This window comes from Pelmatolapia mariae, linkage group LG10_11, assembly GCF_036321145.2.
Source record: "Pelmatolapia mariae isolate MD_Pm_ZW linkage group LG10_11, Pm_UMD_F_2, whole genome shotgun sequence".
Taxonomy (NCBI): Eukaryota; Metazoa; Chordata; class Actinopteri; order Cichliformes; family Cichlidae; genus Pelmatolapia; species Pelmatolapia mariae.
In genome coordinates, this window is record NC_086236.1 from 27276850 (window position 1) to 27295651 (window position 18802).

The window sequence follows — 18802 nt, forward strand, 5'->3', positions numbered from 1 at the left end:
TCAAATCAACATAGTGACAAATTATTAGTTTAATAATTTATCAGGAGTCCTTTGGAAGTTGCAAATTATGGACCTAATTCAAAGATGTTTGCCATGCCCTTACTGCTGCTGTTATAGGTTTTGCATGTGCATCTTTATTTTACAGATTGTGATCAATGTCATATTCCAAGCCTTCATGACACTTTTTTTCTTCCCATCATTCTACTACATTTTGATCTTAGTTTTATGTGTCTAAACAATGCAATTTCTTCATTTAATTGTCCATTATTTTCTATTTAACCTTTCTATTTTGTGCCTGATCAATAGTTTGCATCTTGTGTTGAAGTCCATTTTCTCTCATTAAGTATTTTCTTTATGATAGACTTGGATAATGATGATGAGTGGCTCAAGAGTTGGGAGTTCGCCTTGTAATCGGAAGGTTGCCGGTTCGAGCCCCAGCTTGGACAGTCTCGGTCGTTGTGTCCTTGGGCAAGACACTTCACCCGTTGCCTACTGGTGGTGGTCAGAGGGCCCGGTGGTGCCAGTGTCCGGCAGCCTCGCCTCTGTCAGTGCGCCCCAGGGTGGCTGTGGCTACGATGTAGCTTGCCATCACCAGTGTGTGAATGGGTGAATGACTGGATATGTAAAGCGCTTTGGGGTCCTTAGGGACTAGTAAGGCGCTATATAAATACAGGCCATTTACCATTCATGGCTGGATGTTGTACAGGGTTTCATCTTTTTCATGGAAAAGATACTGCGATCATTCACCATTTTGTCTGCTGCTGATATCCTTAAAGAAGAAAGTCTGCACCTGAAGTCATGCTGTGGTACTACTTTTAGCTGCTCCTGTATTTCCCATATGTAGGGGTCATAACAGCAGGTAGCTCCGCATATTTGGTTTGACATATTTTTATGCCAGAGGCCCTTCCTGAAACAACCCTCAAAGGATTTTTTTGTCCAATCCCAGGACTGAACTGGAAATCTTTTACTTGTTAAGCGAGTGTTTAAATCATTACTTTACTGTGGTATTCAACTAAAATAATTTTTTTAAACCTGAATGCGTAATATGTATGGGCATAACTGTAACAAAGTCCTTCTTCATCTTCAGTTTAATGTCACTCACTGTGAGTGGAATGCAGAATCTACCAGCAACAGATTACATGTTTAGAAAAATGCATACAAATGCAAAATAACTGAGCCTCACTGAATATCGTAGTTCATGTCCTCATTTATTCACCCATATACATATAAAAAGATATTTGCATAAAAATATTCTGCATAAGATTATTTTCAGCATGTAATCTTTTAAATGTCAGTTGTCCGGACTTTCAACGTCTGTCACTCCAGCAGTAACAGACATTTAAACAACCTTTAAAATAACACAAATCCTTTTCAGTGCACAGAATTACCAGAATTTGACTGTTATTCCATAGAAATGTAATACATATATCACAAAACAATTTATGAACATGTACAGCAGCAAAATACACAGTGAAAAAAAAGTGCTACAACTAATCGTGTCCACAACTGAGTTGGTCAATCCTGTCATGACATTGGCAAGCAAGAAAAACAGCAGCTGATTCCTGCTGACAGCTTGAACGAGGCACAGTCTCCCTATTTCACTGCTCTTTTTGTCACCATCATAGTGCTTTTTGTACAAATTCCATGACGAAGGTACAAAGTGACAGCCGGATGCTCTTTTAGAGAACAACAGAATGATATCAACCAAACCGAGGCAGGACAGGAAAAACAAGGACTGTGCGACACTCCAGAGGCAGAAAGGGAAATTGGCCAAGCGGCGAGAGACTGGTTCCACAAGCGTCTGACATGCGTGCAAAGCAGCATACAGGGCAAAACTTCCCAACAAGAGGCTAACGAGTGTTCTGAGCCACTCTCTAACATTGGCTCGTGGCTGCATCACATAAAGTCCAATCTGAACTCCTGAAAGGTAGATGGCCACATAGCCAAATATAGAGAACAGGCCCTCTTTGTTAGCGTGCAGAAAGTCCTTTTCTCTGTCACTATTGTGGATGATAAAAGCTTTGAGCCCTGAAGTCTCCAGAGTGAACTGATAAAATCCGCTGATCAGAAGGGCAAAGATCCACAGCAGACTGGTTGGTAAAACAACTAAAAGCACAGAGGCCACAACTCTGACGATGGCTAGTGTGAAGAAGAAATTCCAGTGGACGCCGTATTCTGTCACGTGCTCGTGGTAGCTGGTCATTTTGACACTCACTAGCCTCCCCATGCCAAGAGCAACCAGGGGCCAGACAGACAGGAGCTGCTTTGCAACATGACTCATTTTGGACCCTGAGATGTTCCTCCTCCGTGCTTCAGGGCACACCAGGGCATTTGCGAAGATAAACGCTCCAACTCCGAAGTCCATAACCCCTGTGCCATAGGTTTCCGTTTTAGCATATCGTCTTGGGAAGACACTGAAGTCTACGGCCAGAATGCTGATGGCTGTTTTCACATTTACAAACACCCTGAAGAGAGTCACAAAGGGAACCTGGTTGAATTCAACGTGACTCTGCAGAAAGGCGCTGACAGTGTTCTTCGGGCACCCACGGCAGATGTAGCAGAACACACAAGCAGAAAAAAAGGTCAGGCTCACGGCGACCTGGTGGAGAACGCTGCTCAGAACAGTGCACGACAGGACGAGGGGTACAATGAGAGCACAGAGGTCTACAAGCAGGTGAGAAAACAGAGGGTGTGGTAGTGGCAGGTTCCCTTTGGCTTGATAGTAAAGTATCAAAAAGAGCCCTCTGTTGACAACACACACTGGGGAGAGGAACGAGCCCAGGGCCACCTCCTCCAGGCTGGTCCCATTGAGATTGCTGACAAATGCCTCCTTCAGTTCCCTCTGAGCCATGGCCTGCACACATTTGAATTCATTACTTTAGAAGCTGAAAGAAAATTACTGGTAAAATCATTGAATACGCAACACAGACAGTGGAAGATTAAAGCATCATGTGTTGATTTTGCTGGGACAAGGATAGACTTTCTGAATAAAAGCTGAGCGTGTCCAGAGGTGTCACGGACATACAGGCGAAGCAGCCTTTATTAGTAGACACTGACTTTTAGCGAAGTACTGGGAAGAACAATGTACGTAGATCATCAGCTTGATATGAATTTCAATTTGAACTTACAAACATAATTTCACCAGTGCTTACTCAGTGCGGGATATCAATTCATTTCTCTCGCCTGCTCTACGTCCTTTACACGCTACAAAGATTATTTACAGTTTATAAGAACTTACCCAAGGTTTGTCTGTTGCGGACTGGAAATAGCTTACAGATATACCGGTTTTACAGCATTTCTTATTACAACTGCTGAAAGCCAGGAGACTAACCCAACCATGATGTCTGCACCTACAGAGAATGCCTTCGCTCATTTCCGTATTGGTTCTCTTGACGCATTCAGGGGAACTCGGATTTCTGTCAACTTCCAATGATAACGGCGCAAATATTTTTTGTGCATGTTGAATTAAACGACTGAAAAAAGGTATTTACTTACTATTTGTAAGATTTTAGATTTCACCACCAAAGAGGCTTAGCATCATGGACAGCAAATAAGTAATTATTGGGCCCTTATTGTGGAAGCATATTGGAGGACGTAACAAGAAAACTATTATAACAATTATAACATCTAATTAGCTGGTCATTAAAAAGTTAATCTTGCTAGGTCATAAATGTCCCAGTTTTAGGGAAACATGTCCCTCATAGAAATCCCAGCCGGTGCTGGATCACAGGTACATCTGGGTCCGTGAATCAACAGGAAGAGGGCGGGAATAAATGCGTGGTTTGGGAGTTCGGGAGCAAGGCGGTCAGACAGACAAGCGGGACAGCAGGCTAGCCGAAGGTTGTCCTTAAGGAATTTTTTACAGTAATGGAAATAAATTTTAGGTCTGAGAATTAGAATAAAAGACCAACTTAATCAGTACAAACCAACGCTTTTTGTCAAAGTAGTGTTTCGGCTTACTTTTAAGAGAGACACGAGGGTAGCGGTCAATCAATGAGCTCTGTGGACGACCGACGTGACGTTAGAGAAGGATATAGAAATGGAGGAGCAACGGTGAGTTGGAGCATGAGTATGACCTGTCCACAGTTTTTCTGTTTACGAGATTTGCCTTTTTGGTTTGTAAATTAAATAAATAAATAAATAATATGATTAAAGGTAACTTGACTAGGAGAACATTAATGAGGCTGTATCTGTCCTCAATTTGGTTGGATCTAATTTGGACTCTCTTTGGAGTATTTTATTAATACATACATACCTGAGACTCAATAACATTTCCGTTATGCAGCGTTTATGATGATGAAGATGAAAATAGTGCATGCAGTGTAAGACATAAACGAAGCCACATTTATAGAAGAATAGCTGCGCATTTTTTTGTTGTTGACATTAATAACACAAAAGTATGGTAGCACCGGGGAACGTGACTCGAGATGGTCAAATAGACGTGTTTTGTGCCATTTTTGAACGTGTTAAGTATATTTCAGAGTGCGATGCCCTGGGCCGGTCAGTGGCTCGTTGTTTGTACACTATGCTTTACATGGAGGTAGTTGCTAGGTTGCAAGTATGTAATGTATATAAACATCATTCGCTAAATTGGCAAATTATTGAATGGCGTTTGGCATGAGCGCGACAGCCAAGGTCTGGAGTTTCTCACAGGTAATGGAAAACTAGAAAAATTACTTTGTCTTCCTATATGTTATGTTTGTAATTATATTTTATAGGTTAACTAGCTGAATAAGACAAACATTGCTCTAACAGCGATTTCATGTAGGCTACCTGCTATGAGTCAATGTGCCCAGGGAATTAGTCGTCTAGTAATGGGCATTAAATTAATGCCATTATTTACGTGGTTTAAAAGTAGCCTTGCAGAATGATGGGATGTAGGCTACCTGCTGTTGGATTAAAGCTGTCTGTACACACCTCAGACTGTTGACAGCAGTCAGACAGCCTGCAGGCCCATGCCTTGAGTTAATGGCAAGATAAAGTGGAGACCTAGTTGTCAAGGTGATGTGATTGTATGATTAAATAGAACAATAATATATTTAATATCCCTAGCTTCCTTTAGTTCTCTAAAATTGAACCATATTCATAGATAAAATAAGTGTTTTCCTTTATTTTGTTTATTATCTTTCACTTTACTCCGCATGTGGTAATGACTAACCATTTTACATACCTTTGGCATTTACTTAACTTGAGATGTTAAGTAATATTTCAGCATAGTTCAAATGTATGCTTTCTCATGTTTCCCATGTCTCATGTTTTATCTCAGGTGAAGGGATTAATTCAGAAAGTCCATCCTCCTCAGCTCTCCCTTAATGATTCACTGGAGGGAGAAATTCAGGCCTTCCTCATTGATGAAGACCAACTTCACACTTACGATGACCTCACCAAAGTCAACCCAGTGACCCCAGCGACAGGTATCCATCTCTAATGTCCCTATCTTTTAAATCACTTAATAATGTAAATACAATGATGTAATAGGGCATGCTTGTGCCTGCTGGTTGACCTATTTAAATGACTTAACTAAACTTGAGTTTAGGCAGTGTTTTCCACTGTATGGCACTTTAATCTTGATCTGCAGTGCTGGCAGTGTATTATTTGTCCACATCAAGATAAAATCTGCATGGTTGATAAAATGTTAATGTGTGATTGACTGCTGATGCAGTGTTATACCGTTAGCCTTTTCATTACACCTTTGCTTACGTTTTCATTCTTTTTATCTAAGCAAGTTTTGATATATAAGTGTAGTCATACTGATCTATTTTATAGATCATATGTCAAAAAAAACCTTGAGGAAACTACATTACAGTACAGATTATTATTTTTAAAACATTGTGTAGGTGCGTCTGTAAACATTTGTAACAATGCAAATTTTCCCACTTAATGTCTGATGATATTTGTTCTTTCCCTGGCAGTGCTGAAATGCCTGCAGGCCAGGTACAGCATGAAGGTGTTTTACACCCATGCTGGCTGCACCTTGGTGGCTCTTAACCCCTTCCAGCCCATTCCAGACCTCTACTCTCTGGATGTGATGAAGGAGTATCATTATGCTCGTCAGCCCCAGGTATTTCAAGCAGTCTCCCATTTGTTTTTTTTATTTGGCTAGCATATGTAGATATATATTTCTGTAGATTTGTGCTATAATGGGAGAAGATGAATAGTGGTGCCATCAGTGAGTGTTTCAAACCATCCAATGATGCAGACCTACTCAGTGAAACTCAAAAGTACTGCTTTTATTAACATCTGGGAGGTCTTTAAGCTATTGGGCGCTCTGCATGCAGTAAGTATGACCATACATTTAATAAATCTGGACATTTTTGCCTGCAGGACTTCAAGCCGCATATCTTTATTGTGGCAGAAGAAGCCTACAGGAATGTTCAGGGCCAGCTGGAGCTGGTGAACCAGTCCTTGGTGGTCAGTGGTGAGAGTGGTGCTGGAAAGGTAAACCAGTCACATGCAGCATTAAGCTTAAAGTGCAAGCTAACCCCGCTACACTGAATAATGAACCAGAATGTCAGCTTAGTTGTTACTTTTTGCAACGGTTTGTCCAAAACAGAAGCACTTTGCATGATTTGAATTGCAAATCATTAATAGACGATAGTTAACTGAAAATAGTACAATGACAAGCTGTCATATGTTAAAATGGCAAATGTGATTGTTTTGTGCAAATGATATGCTCATTTGAATTTGATATCTGCAGCATGTTGGGACAAGGGCAATGACAGTCTGGAAATGTGGTGTGATGCCAAAAAATACTGAATGTTAAATTAGATCAGCTGGTAACAGATTATTAACATAATTGGTATTTTAAAATATTGAAAGCACCCCAAAGAGGCTAAGTCTTTCTGAAGACTTTGAGTTCAGAATGATGTTTCTCATCATAAAATTGAATGAAGTGAAATCACTACGCAAGGGGCAACTATAAAAACCAGTGTCAAAGCCATCCTATTCAGGCCCTCAGGTATTAAAACCTGCATTAAAAACAGACACAGTTGTGTGGTGGAAATCACTGCATACACTTCTAAAATCCTTTAACAGTGAGCACAGTTCATTGTTGCTTCCACAAATACCAATTAAGATTGTACAGTGCAAAAAAACCTGTAATGTTATGTAAATAATATTGAGCAATGACACCACCTTGTTTTGGCCTGAGCTTGTTTAAGAAGGACTGAGGTGAAATGGAAAACTGTCCAGTCAAATCTTACTAGAAAGAGACATTGTTTTTATTTATATTTTACTTAGCTTAGCAACTTTTTTGAAAACTGGGTTAAACAGTACCATTAAAAATTGACTGCTCAAGTGGGAGTATGAGCCAGTTTACTGTATATGGACTAACCTGATTAGACACTAAGAGCCAGATTTAGTGGCAAAACCCTCTTTTGATGTTTTAAAAGCTGCTGTTGGGATTTACTAAAGAGGTGCAGTGTTAGTTTTGAGACTGAAAGGTGTAGACACAAGAACCTTTGCAGCTGGCCTTATTCCAAATGAGTGTAAGAGTTTCCTTTTCAGAGCACAAAATTCTGGGAGGAGAATATTTCAATGAATCACACATATGTGGTTTTTGGAATGAGGGGACAAAGATTATTGGAAGGAGTTTGTCATTAAGACAAAATAAAAAAAATAGATGGATCCTTTATAGATCCCACAAGGGAAATGATTGTGTTACAGTGGCAGGATAAAGAAGAAAAACGGTACAGTCTACAATAAATAAACAACATAGTAAAGGTGAAAGAGCCACGGGCGCATAGTGAGGGCCTTATACTGTGAGAGAGCAAATAATTTTTATATACACAACAACAAAAACAAAAGAAAAATGTGTTTAAGTTGAAGAAGAATAAAAAGTGAGACTGAAATTGTTCAATAGAGTAGTGCAAATAGCATTCATAAATATGTACACTTTAAATCTAAGAAAGTGCTGCAACAATGTGTGATGCAGAAATATGTGTGTGTAGTCTCATGCCTGACCGATGTGTTCACCTGTCATGGAAGGAAAAGAAAGAAGAGTTATGACACAGTTTCACAGGAAACGGTAGAAATGACATGCTGAAGCATTCTTTATGGCAGCGAGGTTGAATTGGTCTGAGGGAAAAGGAGCCCTGCTGCCTCAGCAGTGTGTGATTAATTGTCCGTGATGCAGATTAGTTTGTTCTCTTATCCCTCACTTACTCAATCACCTTCAGATTCTGGCCAACAATGCTTCCAGCCTTGTGAATCAGTTTGTTGATCATGCTGGCCTCTCTGGGACTGATCCTATCCTGCTAGCAGACAATGGCACTTGCTACCACAGACTGGTAGAAGTCTGTCCTATAACTGTGTAACACATATTTCTGCTATAGAGTAATCCGGATTTTTTAATGTGGCAGAGTGGAGTTTTACTGAACTGAGCTTACTTTAGAGCAGGGGTGGGGGAACTCCAGGTCTCAAGGGCCGGTGTCCTGCAGGTTTTAGATGTGTCCTTGATCCAACATAGCTGATTTAAATGGCTAAATTACCTCCTCAACATGTCTTGAAGTTCTCCAGAGGCCTGGCAACTAATCATTTGATTCAGGTGTGTTGACCCAGGGTGATATCTAAAACCTGAAGGACACCAGCCCTTGAGGCCTGGAGTTCCCCACCCACAGCCTCACACAGCCTGGAGAATAGAAAAAAATGGTGTCAAAGCAGGGGTGGGCAATCTCAGTCCACGAGGGCCGGTGTCCCTGCAGGTTTTAGATCTCACCTTGGGTCAACACACCTGAATCACATGATTAGTTCGTTACCAGGCCTCTGGAGAACTTCAGGACATGTTGAGGAGCTAATTTAGCCATTTAAATCAGCTGTGTTGGTTTGAGGACACATCTAAAACCTGCAGGGACACCGGCCCTCGTGGACTGAGATTGCCCACCCCTGTGTCAAAGTAACATCATCAATAACAGAGTGGCAGCTTAGCATATTGTTAGGTCACCCACAGAACTTTTCACTCCCATGAGCACATTTTTTGCTACTGCAACATGACACAGTTTTTACCCTGTTTATTAGATCTGGCTCTTAGTAATCTGACATCTGTCTGTTTTGATTAATGCCCCCAAAATATTGCTCCTTGTTTACTGCAGTTCATCATACATGCTATAGTCTAGACAACCCAAATTCACCATCCCACAGCAAGTCGTATGCCGGTATCTGCAGTAGTTTGGCTGGGATAAACATCTCATTCATTCTTTCCTATCACAGATTTTTATTACTATTGTTTTAAAATTATTTTTAGATTCTCTTTCCACCATGCCCAAAGTTGCTTTTTTGTCACATTTTAATATATGCTTAAAAAAACTCTGCTTGTCTCTTAATGATTTGTTTCTTTGTAGACATGGACATCTCGGTGCTTGATGAAGTACTATGCCACAGTGGCGTCCGTCTCGGTGGTGAAGAATCAGGACACAGTGGAGAGGATCGAGAGGAGAGTGCTGGACTCCAACCCTGTAATGGAAGCTTTTGGTAAGAGAAACAGAGGTATTTCTGTTAATGTGAAAACTGAATCCCGTAAACAGTCGCTCATCATCATCAGCGTATGTTTCGTTTAGGCAATGCCTGCACGGTCTGGAACAACAACAGCAGTCGCTTCGGAAAGTACATTCAGCTACAGTTGGACAGGTATTTACAAACGTTACTTGAGGTGGCATCGTCTGCATAGTGTTCTCTCTTACTTTCCCACATTTGCGGTCAACGTGTCGTTTTTATTTGAAGGTGTCAGCTCTTAGTTGGGGCGTCTGTACAGACATATTTACTGGAGAAGACCAGGGTGGCCTGCCAACCAGCTAATGAAAGAAACTTCCACATTTTTTACCAGGCGAGTGAACAGACCTGTGCTACAGCTCAGAGATATTTCACTCCAGATATGTAGTAATTCTTTTCAGTATTAACATACATGAACAGCTGAACAGCGAGCGATTTAATGTTTCAGATGATGAAAGGGGCCACAGATGAACAGCGGAAAGAGTGGAAGATGTCACATGGCCAAAGTTTTGTTTGGCTGCCAAATTCTGAGAAAACAATTGAGGGTTGGTGTCCCTTTTTTATGTGTATTAAGGCACATGTCTACACTCATTTTTACATTTTATTTCATTTTTAGACCCAGGTCATTTTTGTTTTTTTTAGTAACAGCTTTTTATATATATATATATATATTTTTTTTAATAGAGGATTGTTTCCATGAGACAGTGGAAGCAATGGTTCATCTGGGCATCAATGCAGAAAGGCAAGGAGAAATATTTAGGGTAAGAAAGGATATCCTCTACTCTGCATTCTTTGCATTCACACTGTTGATTGGATTGGTGGGTAGATGTACTGGACGTTTTAAAATGTTATTTAAAGTGCAGTCTGTAATGTAGCTCTCGATGAAGGCCACAGACCAAAATGCATTATTCAAGTAACAAGTGCTGTTAGATCTTCTACCTCAGAGTAAAAGTTGTTGACAGGTATTATGTGATGCATTTTTAATAAACACTTCCTTACTACTTCTTACGTTATAGTGGGCTCTAAGTGCTTCTCAGAGGGTGGTCTGGGGTTTGCATCCCTTAGCCACGGTCATATAATCTTGCTGTACTATAATTAAGAAGTGCTTGTCTACAGATGGAGATTCTAAAGCAAAATCTGAGTTTCTAATACTTCCTCTCAGGTTAACTTTTGGACCATTAGAAAGTTTTCAAGCCAGTCCACTGAGTCAGTCTGGGTAAATCTGCTGTAGGACTTTGGGGGTAGGGTCTCGTGGGTGGTGGGGATAACATGTTATCTCAGCTCTTTAACTTTCAGTGGTTTATGTGCAGTTTTTTTTTTTCTTCCCTCTCTCTGTTGTTGTAACACATTACAGATATTAGCAGGAATTCTCCAGTTGGGAAATGTCAGCTTCTCCTCTTCAGCAGATGAATCACAACCTTGTCACCTTGATGCAAAATCTAAAGGTACTGGATATTGTTTTGCTTTGACATTTGTTATAAAACATTTCCAGATAATGAATGGTTAGGTATATATGGTAGTTACATTTCCATGTTTTTTTGTTGGATTGAGTAATAAGTTCCATGACATCACCACACCTGTCTCCTGCCTTTAGACTTCTTGCAGAGGGCTGCTGAGCTGCTGTGTGTTCCTGCTGAGGAGCTTCAAACATGTTTAAGAGTAAGGACTCTGAAGGCGGGGAAGCAAAGCGTGCTCAAGCCGTGCTCTCAGGCAGAGTGCAGTGTGAGGAGAGACTGTCTAGCCAAAGTCATTTACGCCCAGTAAGAATCTCCATTTGACCATCAACAACTTCTCAGAGTGCAATAAACTGTTGCTAGAATGGATGATGATGCGGGAACATGTTTGTGGAAGACTGCTGTCGTCAAAGACTTAAATGTTAAACCGTCATGCCGTTTTCTGTTTACAGTAAACAAGAATATTGTCTGTTTATAATCATTATAGCATCTCCATGCTTGAAAATAAGTGTGTGACTTTTCCCACCAGGTTATTTGAATGGCTGGTTACATTCATCAACAACAGCATATGTGCTGATAAATCAACGTGGTGCAACTTCATAGGTAAAAGCATTACTTTCTCAGATAGTGCTGAACATGAATTTCCAGCTCTATAGCCAAGCTCACAGAACTCCTCTGTAATCTTCAGGAGTCCTAGATGTGTACGGCTTTGAATGTTTTCAGACCAATAACCTGGAGCAGCTGTGCATCAACTACGTCAATGAGAAACTCCAGCAGCACTTTGTGGCTCATTATCTCAGAGCTCAGCAGGTAGTTTTGTTTCTCTGAAGGTAATCTGTTCAGATTTCTCAGTGAGCTACTATTTTGAGTGCTCAAGCAGATTTCAGATTTAATCTGTCAACAAACTAAAGCGATTTCAACATCTCCTTTATTAGGCTATGGGATAATAAGATGTTTAAATGTATGTCGAGAAAAGTTTCAGAACTGCTATATTAGACATGAACAGCAGCTAGATCATCATATTGTTTTTCCTGCAGCATTAATTTCATATTTCATTTTACTATTAACTTTTTATGTTCTACATAGATTTTTATCACCATCATCTGATAATGCCTTTGACTACAGTAGGTGGCACTCATAGGGAGCATTTGCTAAGGGTCAAACCAGCTAATGCAAAGAAAGCCTGGCTATGTTGAACTTCTTTTGCAGTGTACTCCTCTGACCTTGGGCTTCAGGGGGTTCTTTACTTTTCACAAAAGCTCTAGCGATTGAAAAAAGATTAAAATGTCTTGTTTGTGAATTTTCTTTCTTTCTTTTTTTTTTTAATCACTACTTTTTCCAGGAGGAGTATGTGTCAGAGGGTTTGCAGTGGTCCTTTGTCAAATACCAAGACAATCAAAGTTGCCTCGATCTTTTAGAGGGAAGCCCCATGAGTGTGTTCTCTCTTCTTAATGAGGTATGCTGGCCATTAAGAAACAAACAGAAGGAAATATTGTACAGACTCAAAAAAAAGCAGAAAAAAAAACAAAATTTCAACATTTTACCAAGCTGGGTTTAATTTTACACCATTTCTTCTCTTGTCTACTTTTACTACTAGGACATTTAAGAATAAATGTGCCAGATAAGCAAAGTGAATACAACCTACTACCATCAGAATACCACCTTTGTGGACATTTCATGACCAGAGGTCTTTTATACCTTGTAGCTTACCTGAATAAATCCAGGTGATATGTATGATAGACGTGTCACTTGCACATAGCTGTCTGATTTTTGGCGATGTTACTGGGACACTTTGTTGTTAATATCTTTGATGTCTGTAAATGTGAGGCCTTTGTTGTGGTTTTATTTGTCTGACAGACACCACAAAACACAAATGGAATTTCCTAAATAAATAAATAAATTTTAAAAAAATACATTTTTAAAAAAGGAGAATGTAAAAAGCCACCAAAATCAGACCTTCAATCATTAGCTTGGTTTTGCATTCTAAATAACCTTTCGGTTGGTCTTCACTGAAAGGCAGTATGGGGGTAAAATCAAAAGAAGTGTGACTCATTTTGATAATCACCTAAACTCCTGAAAACAATTTTTCTGAATCCTAAAAACACAAGAAATCAGTCTGCATAGTTGTGTAAGGAAGTGTTAGCATGTGCAAATTTATGTTACCATGTTTTGTTTTGTGTTTTTACATATTGTAGGAGAGTCGTCTAAATCGAGCCTCGGATGCAAAAACGTTCCGAGTTCGTCTGGAGAAGGAGCTGTGTGACAATGCTAACATCAGCTGGGACAAGTTCAGCAAGGTGCCGCACTTCACTGTGGCCCACTACGCCGGCAAAGTTGGCTATCAGATAGAAGGCATGGCGGAGAAAAACAAGGTGAGAAAAGCTTTCAACTGTGTCAGAAATAAGCTGAATATGTATTCCTTTACTCCACTTCTGCTTAGATACTGATTTCCATTTATCTATGTATTTATTTTTAGGACCCAGTGCCACCAGAGCTAATTAGCCTGCTTCAAAAGTCCAACAACCAGCTTCTTCACCAGATCTTCAAAGACAATGAAACTGAGAGTCAGATTAAAAAGGGGCCTGGTAAAACCACTGTGGTCTCCAAGTTCAAGGTAGGATCCAGCTCTAGCCTTTATAATTAGGGAAATATAAGCTAGTCACAGCCTCTTTTATAGTTTGGAGGCTTTAGTGCTGGCACTGGTAATTGCTAATATCTCATTGTAGAACTCACTGGAGACCCTGATGAAAATCCTCCACTCCACAACTCCTCACTACACTCGCTGCATCAAGCCAAACCCTGAGTGCAAGCCACTGACTTTCAAAAAGGAGGAGGTAGACAGTCTACTCGCATGTTTAATAATCTGTGTTTTAACACCACAAAGACAACACTGACATGTTTGAACTAAAGACAAAGGTTTCACTTGATCCTTGCTGTTTGTTTTCAGGTTATCATTCAGCTAGAGGCCTGCGGGATTGTGGAGACCATCCATATTAGTGCTGCTGGATTTCCAATTAGGTGAAACTTTTTTTGTCTATATCAGGCTAATGTACCATTTAAGTTCTGCTGGATTTTGGTTGACTTCTTGTCTTTTGGTGCACAGGATTCCTTTCCAAAGCTTCCTGCAACGTTACGCACTGATCGCTAAACACATAAAGTCGGGGGGTCACAGTGTTGGTGAGTACAGCTTGTGGCTGAATCCATTTCTGGTCAGTTTCGCATGTTTCGTGTTTGGGGAAAATAGTGATTTTATCTCCTCTCTTTAGGTCTGCTGGTTTATTCTGCTTTTCCTTCAGTAGCCCTCTTAGTAAACATGATCCTCAGTACTCTACTCTCCTTGGGAACTTTTTTAACTTGGTGCATTAAAAACAAAATAACAAACAAAATTTGCAACCTATTATGAACTTTCCAGGTAAATGCATGCATGACTGTTGGAGCTTGCCTTGCATGTTTCTCCATTTTTTTCTCAGTTATTATGTATCAACTGACACTTAGCTTCACCGCTGTGTTCAGCTGTCTTTTTTTTAGTTTTTAGTTAGTAAAGTATAAGGATGATGGTCAAAAATGGTTTTGGAAATCTCCCAACTTTTTGTCCAGTGTGAGCATGGAGTTGACGTTAGATGGATTTTTGTGATCTCGAATATTAATTGTACTTGTTTTAGTGACATTTTTTTCACAGCCCACATCATAAATATTGTGATAAAATGTAAAGTGTGTAATTGTGTAAATGTGTACAGTGCTTCTTTTTTATTTCTGCATGCTGTGTGAGACTGCAAGGATTTATTAAGGTCAAAAGAACCACCTGTGGATGACATAACACCTGATCTAGACATTAATGTTCCTTAGATCTTACTGGGTCACGTTAATAGCTGGATTTTGACAGACTGATCTGAAGGTGGATCAGAGTGTTTAAAGAAATGCTTTCGAACCCAGGAGCCTCCTGCTGTGAGGCAGCAGTACTAACCGCTGAGCAATGTGCTTCCAGTAAGCAAGCAGGCTCGCCTTAGTGATTCATCAGTTGGACAAATGCCTAAACAGACTTACAGAGCTGCTGTCACGTCTGTAACTTCTTAGCACGTGCATGCACAACCTGAATGCTGCAACATGCTGTGTATTATTATAAAAGTTCATATCTCCTCTGTGTTCCTCTCCGTGTGCATGTTAAAAGATAAAAAATTGGTGTTGAATTCACAGCACAGCGGCTATGGAAGCTGTGCTGTTGATTCAGATGTGTTTCCTGCTCCCTTGCTGTTCTTCACCCGCTACACTTTTTAACCTCACACGCTGTTACTGTGTGATAAACCTCAGTCTCACAGTCTGAGTGCTGCACAACTGTGAACATTAAGTGATGCACTAAAGATATAGTAATCTAACTTGTGCTTGCCTTCAGTGTTAGATTTGGAAGCTGACACTTGTCCCCAGCGACATGTGGAGAAGATCCTCGGTGTGGCGTTGAAACACCGCTGTCTGAGTGAAGAGCACAGTACATTGGTGCATTGTGGGAGGACTAAAGTTTTTCTCACGCAAGTGATGGTCAGTCATTTAAAATCTGTGTGTTTCATTACAAACAAACAAGCTTATTTATTTTTAGAATTCCTTCAGCTTCTTATTTTTTTGTTGCATTTTGTTTGTTTGCTCATGCAGTCTTTAGTTAGTGGTATAAATGTTCCAGTTTTCTTTCTTTTCTTTTTGAGCACACTGACCTGACTCGTCTCACAGCTAGATTTACTGGAAGATCAGAGGAAGAAAATCCTGTCTCACTGCGCCTTTACCATTCAGTGCTGTTGGCTACGGTACCAGCGGCGCAGACGACACACCCACCGCCAGTCTGCTACTTTGATCCAAGCAGGTGAACTCATAGTGCGCCTGTGAAGTAATGCAAATTGTGGCCCTGTTCCCACAGGTTCTCTGCAGGCTTTGACCTGACTGCCGGGCTCACGGTGACCAGCTGGCGGTGTCTGCACACTCTGTTTTCAGGCTGTTTATCCCTTTAACGACAGAGCCTATCACAAATAACTACTTCAGCTGTTCAATACAGATGTTCTATTATTACTGGTGCTTTATTTATTTATTTATGGTTCTTGTTCTGCAAGAGAAACAAACCTTTAGAATAAGTAACTCGTTTTAAACTGCCTGCAGCGGTGCGGTCCTGGCTAGTCAGGAATCGGGTCCGGAGATGGAACAGAGCAGCTGGAGTCATCCAGAGCACCTGGAGGAAGTGGAGGGTGAGATTTTATTTGAACGCTTAACCTCATGTGTTAAGTTTTACTGCTTTTTCATTGTGTTAATCTGTAAATAACTTTGTTTTTATTATTATTTTTTACATCTTCTTGCAGTTACTCTTGAAATCCTTGGCTGAAGCAGAACTTGATGACGCAAAGGACCTGGTGGAGGAGGATGCGCCCGCACTGAATCCTGTCGTCAGGGAACGGGGCTCAGTGCAGCTCTCCACCATCCCGGAGCCCGTCACGGTGCAAGGGTGGCCCATGGGCCTGGCTCTAGCCTCTGCACCGTCCATGACTTTGTCTTTGACAGCCACAGGCTTCCAGAAGATGATGTCTGTCATCGCCTCCCTCAACTTGCCATCCAGGAGGGGAGAGTACCAGGTGAAGACCAACCAGTACACGGAGGAACTCGCCTCCATAAGGGCTCAGCCCAAGGTGAGGACACAAACACCTTCCAGAAATTTTTTCATTTTGTTCATCTGATGGTCTTCTCTTTCTCGTTTCCTGCACAGGGATCCGTAAAGCTGCACTGTCAGCGATCTCCGCTTCTCTACGCTGACAGGCAGCCGGACCTGAAGAGCGACGTGACGGGGTTCAATGAGATCCTGCTAGAGAAAACTCTGTAACCGCTCCCTCAGTGCAAAACGCTACTTGCAGTGAAGCAGCTGCTTCTCCATAATCTGACATGAAACATGAAAACATGGTATTATTTCATGCTGCCACTGTGTATGTAGGTTAAAACACTAATTGCCATGTTTGTTTGTTTTTTGTTTTCTTTTTTTAAACGAAGGTCGAAACTGGTCTTACCCTGTCTTACAGGGATGAAGAGAATTATAAAACCTGCATCCTTGCATAATTATTATTTATCAGAAGTGTTTATGTAAGCTGGTGCAGTGCTAAAAATCACCTCCAGTTGCCTTACGGCCCCAGAGATGACAAAATATATATAAATATATCACCTAAAATTCCAAATCTGAGTCAGGAGAGTGGATACAATCCTCAGCTGCATTTAAGATAACGTACCCCCTTCTTTTCATTTCTTTTACAGAAAGAAATGAAGTACCATTCACATTTCTCTGTGAATGGTACTCATGTCCATTGATCAGTGGGCTTTGATCAGTGGTTGTTGATCAATGGTCATGAAAATGTGCATAATTATGATGAAGGAACTGACCTCCCAACCCCATTGTTCCTTCAGTGGGCTGGTTTCAGTCATTATGCAAATGTACTGTTTATAAGATTGGGGAAACCTGCAGTCAGCTGAGACTGAAGAAGTCACTTGGATGAGTGACGAAACGTTTCTCCCACTGAAAACGCTACGTCCAGATGAACAGAATCAACTTTAGGGGATTCTTTTACAGAACTTGCCATGTTTGTCACATGTAGAAAACAGCACATGGTGTAGATGGGATTATGATGATGCAGGATAAACACTAACTCTTTTTAAAAGAAATCTTTGTAAAACTGAAAATTTAAGGCATAATCTTGGCGCTTTTTTAAAAGAAAAAAAAATACCAGGGCTGCAGGCTTTTGTCTCCTGATAGATGATCAGAGTATTAGGACTCGAGACAAGTGCCTTTCTTAGAATCCACGATCAAACCACATATGAGCTGTACATGTATTTATTGGGCTGATTATTTATCTATGACTTAATTTTTCCAGTCTTCTGTTTCTGATTCTTGTGTAGTTTTGTGGTTGCTGCTGGGAGGAAAATGGTAATCGAGCAAATATTGCACGTTAAGCGAATATTGCACTTCAAAAGCATGCACATTCTTATGTAATCAACAAGATTACACGACAGGGTGTCTACAGGCATGAGCAGGTAAAATGTATTTTATTAATTTTCATTCTCACACCATTTTAATAGCCCAGAATCTTTATCTTGACTGATGAGCAGGCTCTGATATCTTCAGGGTGTCCACCAGTGTAATCGACAGCTTGGTCGTGCATATTTACACTTTGCTGGCCTGAGGCTTCGGGAATTTTTATATTTTTGAGGCAGTTGTTTTTAAGCACCATTAAAATTAGTTAATCATTAGCCTTTTTATTATTACCCCTGAGCAGCAAAAGGCTGATGGTGTACTGTCATCACCCGACCAGACAGGCAGCGCGGACATTTAAGTTTGTGAATGCAATAACTGGAGAACAAGGTGATACCATAGGTGTGTTTACTAAAAATGTTGGACAAGTTTGTATGTCAGTGACCTCGACCTCAGGGTCGGAGCAAGTTGTCTGAAAACCTCGTCAACGCGACAAACTTGAGAACAACACGACACAGGATTTTGAAATCGACACTGTAGGTGTGTCTACCATAGAACTGAGAGGAACCACTGGTGGTCGACAGTATTTTAATGAAAACAGGCAAACAAGGGTATTATTGTACAAATACTAAATTCATATAATATGATCTAAATGTGTTGAGGCAGCAAAAACAGTGGAATAGTGTGCCAGAAATTCTCAATAACTTGAGTAAAAGCACATCAGACACATCCACACTAATACATTAAGGGTTTATATTGATGAGTATTGAAGAACTTTCAAGGAGCCGTAGACACCCTGCATAACAGAAACTTCACTGATGTGAACAAGGATGAACCCAGGTTTATTTACATCGCTGCTCTTTGTCTTATGCACGTC

At 40.6% G+C, this 18802-nt stretch overlaps 2 protein-coding genes across 3 annotated transcripts; one reads left to right on the top strand and one right to left on the bottom strand.

Annotated features, from left to right (window-relative positions):
- Window positions 1-1207: 1207 nt before the first annotated feature.
- pigw (phosphatidylinositol glycan anchor biosynthesis, class W) lies at window positions 1208-3343 on the bottom strand. Its single transcript, XM_063487037.1, has 2 exons — window positions 3239-3343; window positions 1208-2854 (listed from the first exon to the last, which is right to left on the bottom strand). The coding sequence occupies exon 2, from the start codon at window positions 2849-2851 to the stop codon at window positions 1385-1387; it is 1467 nt and encodes a 488-aa protein (XP_063343107.1). The 5' UTR covers window positions 2852-2854; window positions 3239-3343; the 3' UTR covers window positions 1208-1384.
- A 451-nt stretch (window positions 3344-3794) lies between these two features.
- On the top strand, window positions 3795-18752 carry LOC134636008 (unconventional myosin-XIX). Of its 2 annotated transcripts, XM_063485741.1 has the most exons (24): window positions 3795-4053; window positions 5267-5414; window positions 5913-6061; window positions 6325-6438; window positions 9339-9468; window positions 9555-9624; window positions 9718-9820; window positions 9935-10031; window positions 10171-10247; window positions 10841-10931; window positions 11081-11246; window positions 11470-11543; window positions 11629-11750; window positions 12283-12396; window positions 13136-13312; window positions 13417-13554; window positions 13667-13774; window positions 13888-13958; window positions 14044-14117; window positions 15331-15473; window positions 15660-15789; window positions 16080-16165; window positions 16277-16600; window positions 16678-18752. In XM_063485741.1, exons 1-24 carry the CDS (start codon window positions 3994-3996, stop codon window positions 16789-16791), a joined length of 2880 nt encoding a protein of 959 aa, XP_063341811.1. In that variant the 5' UTR covers window positions 3795-3993; the 3' UTR covers window positions 16792-18752. The 2 variants fall into 2 exon arrangements, with proteins under 2 accessions (XP_063341811.1, XP_063341812.1); XM_063485742.1 differs by lacking the exon at window positions 16678-18752 and having other exon boundaries at window positions 15635-15789; window positions 16277-16416.
- The last annotated feature ends 50 nt before the right edge of the window (window positions 18753-18802 follow it).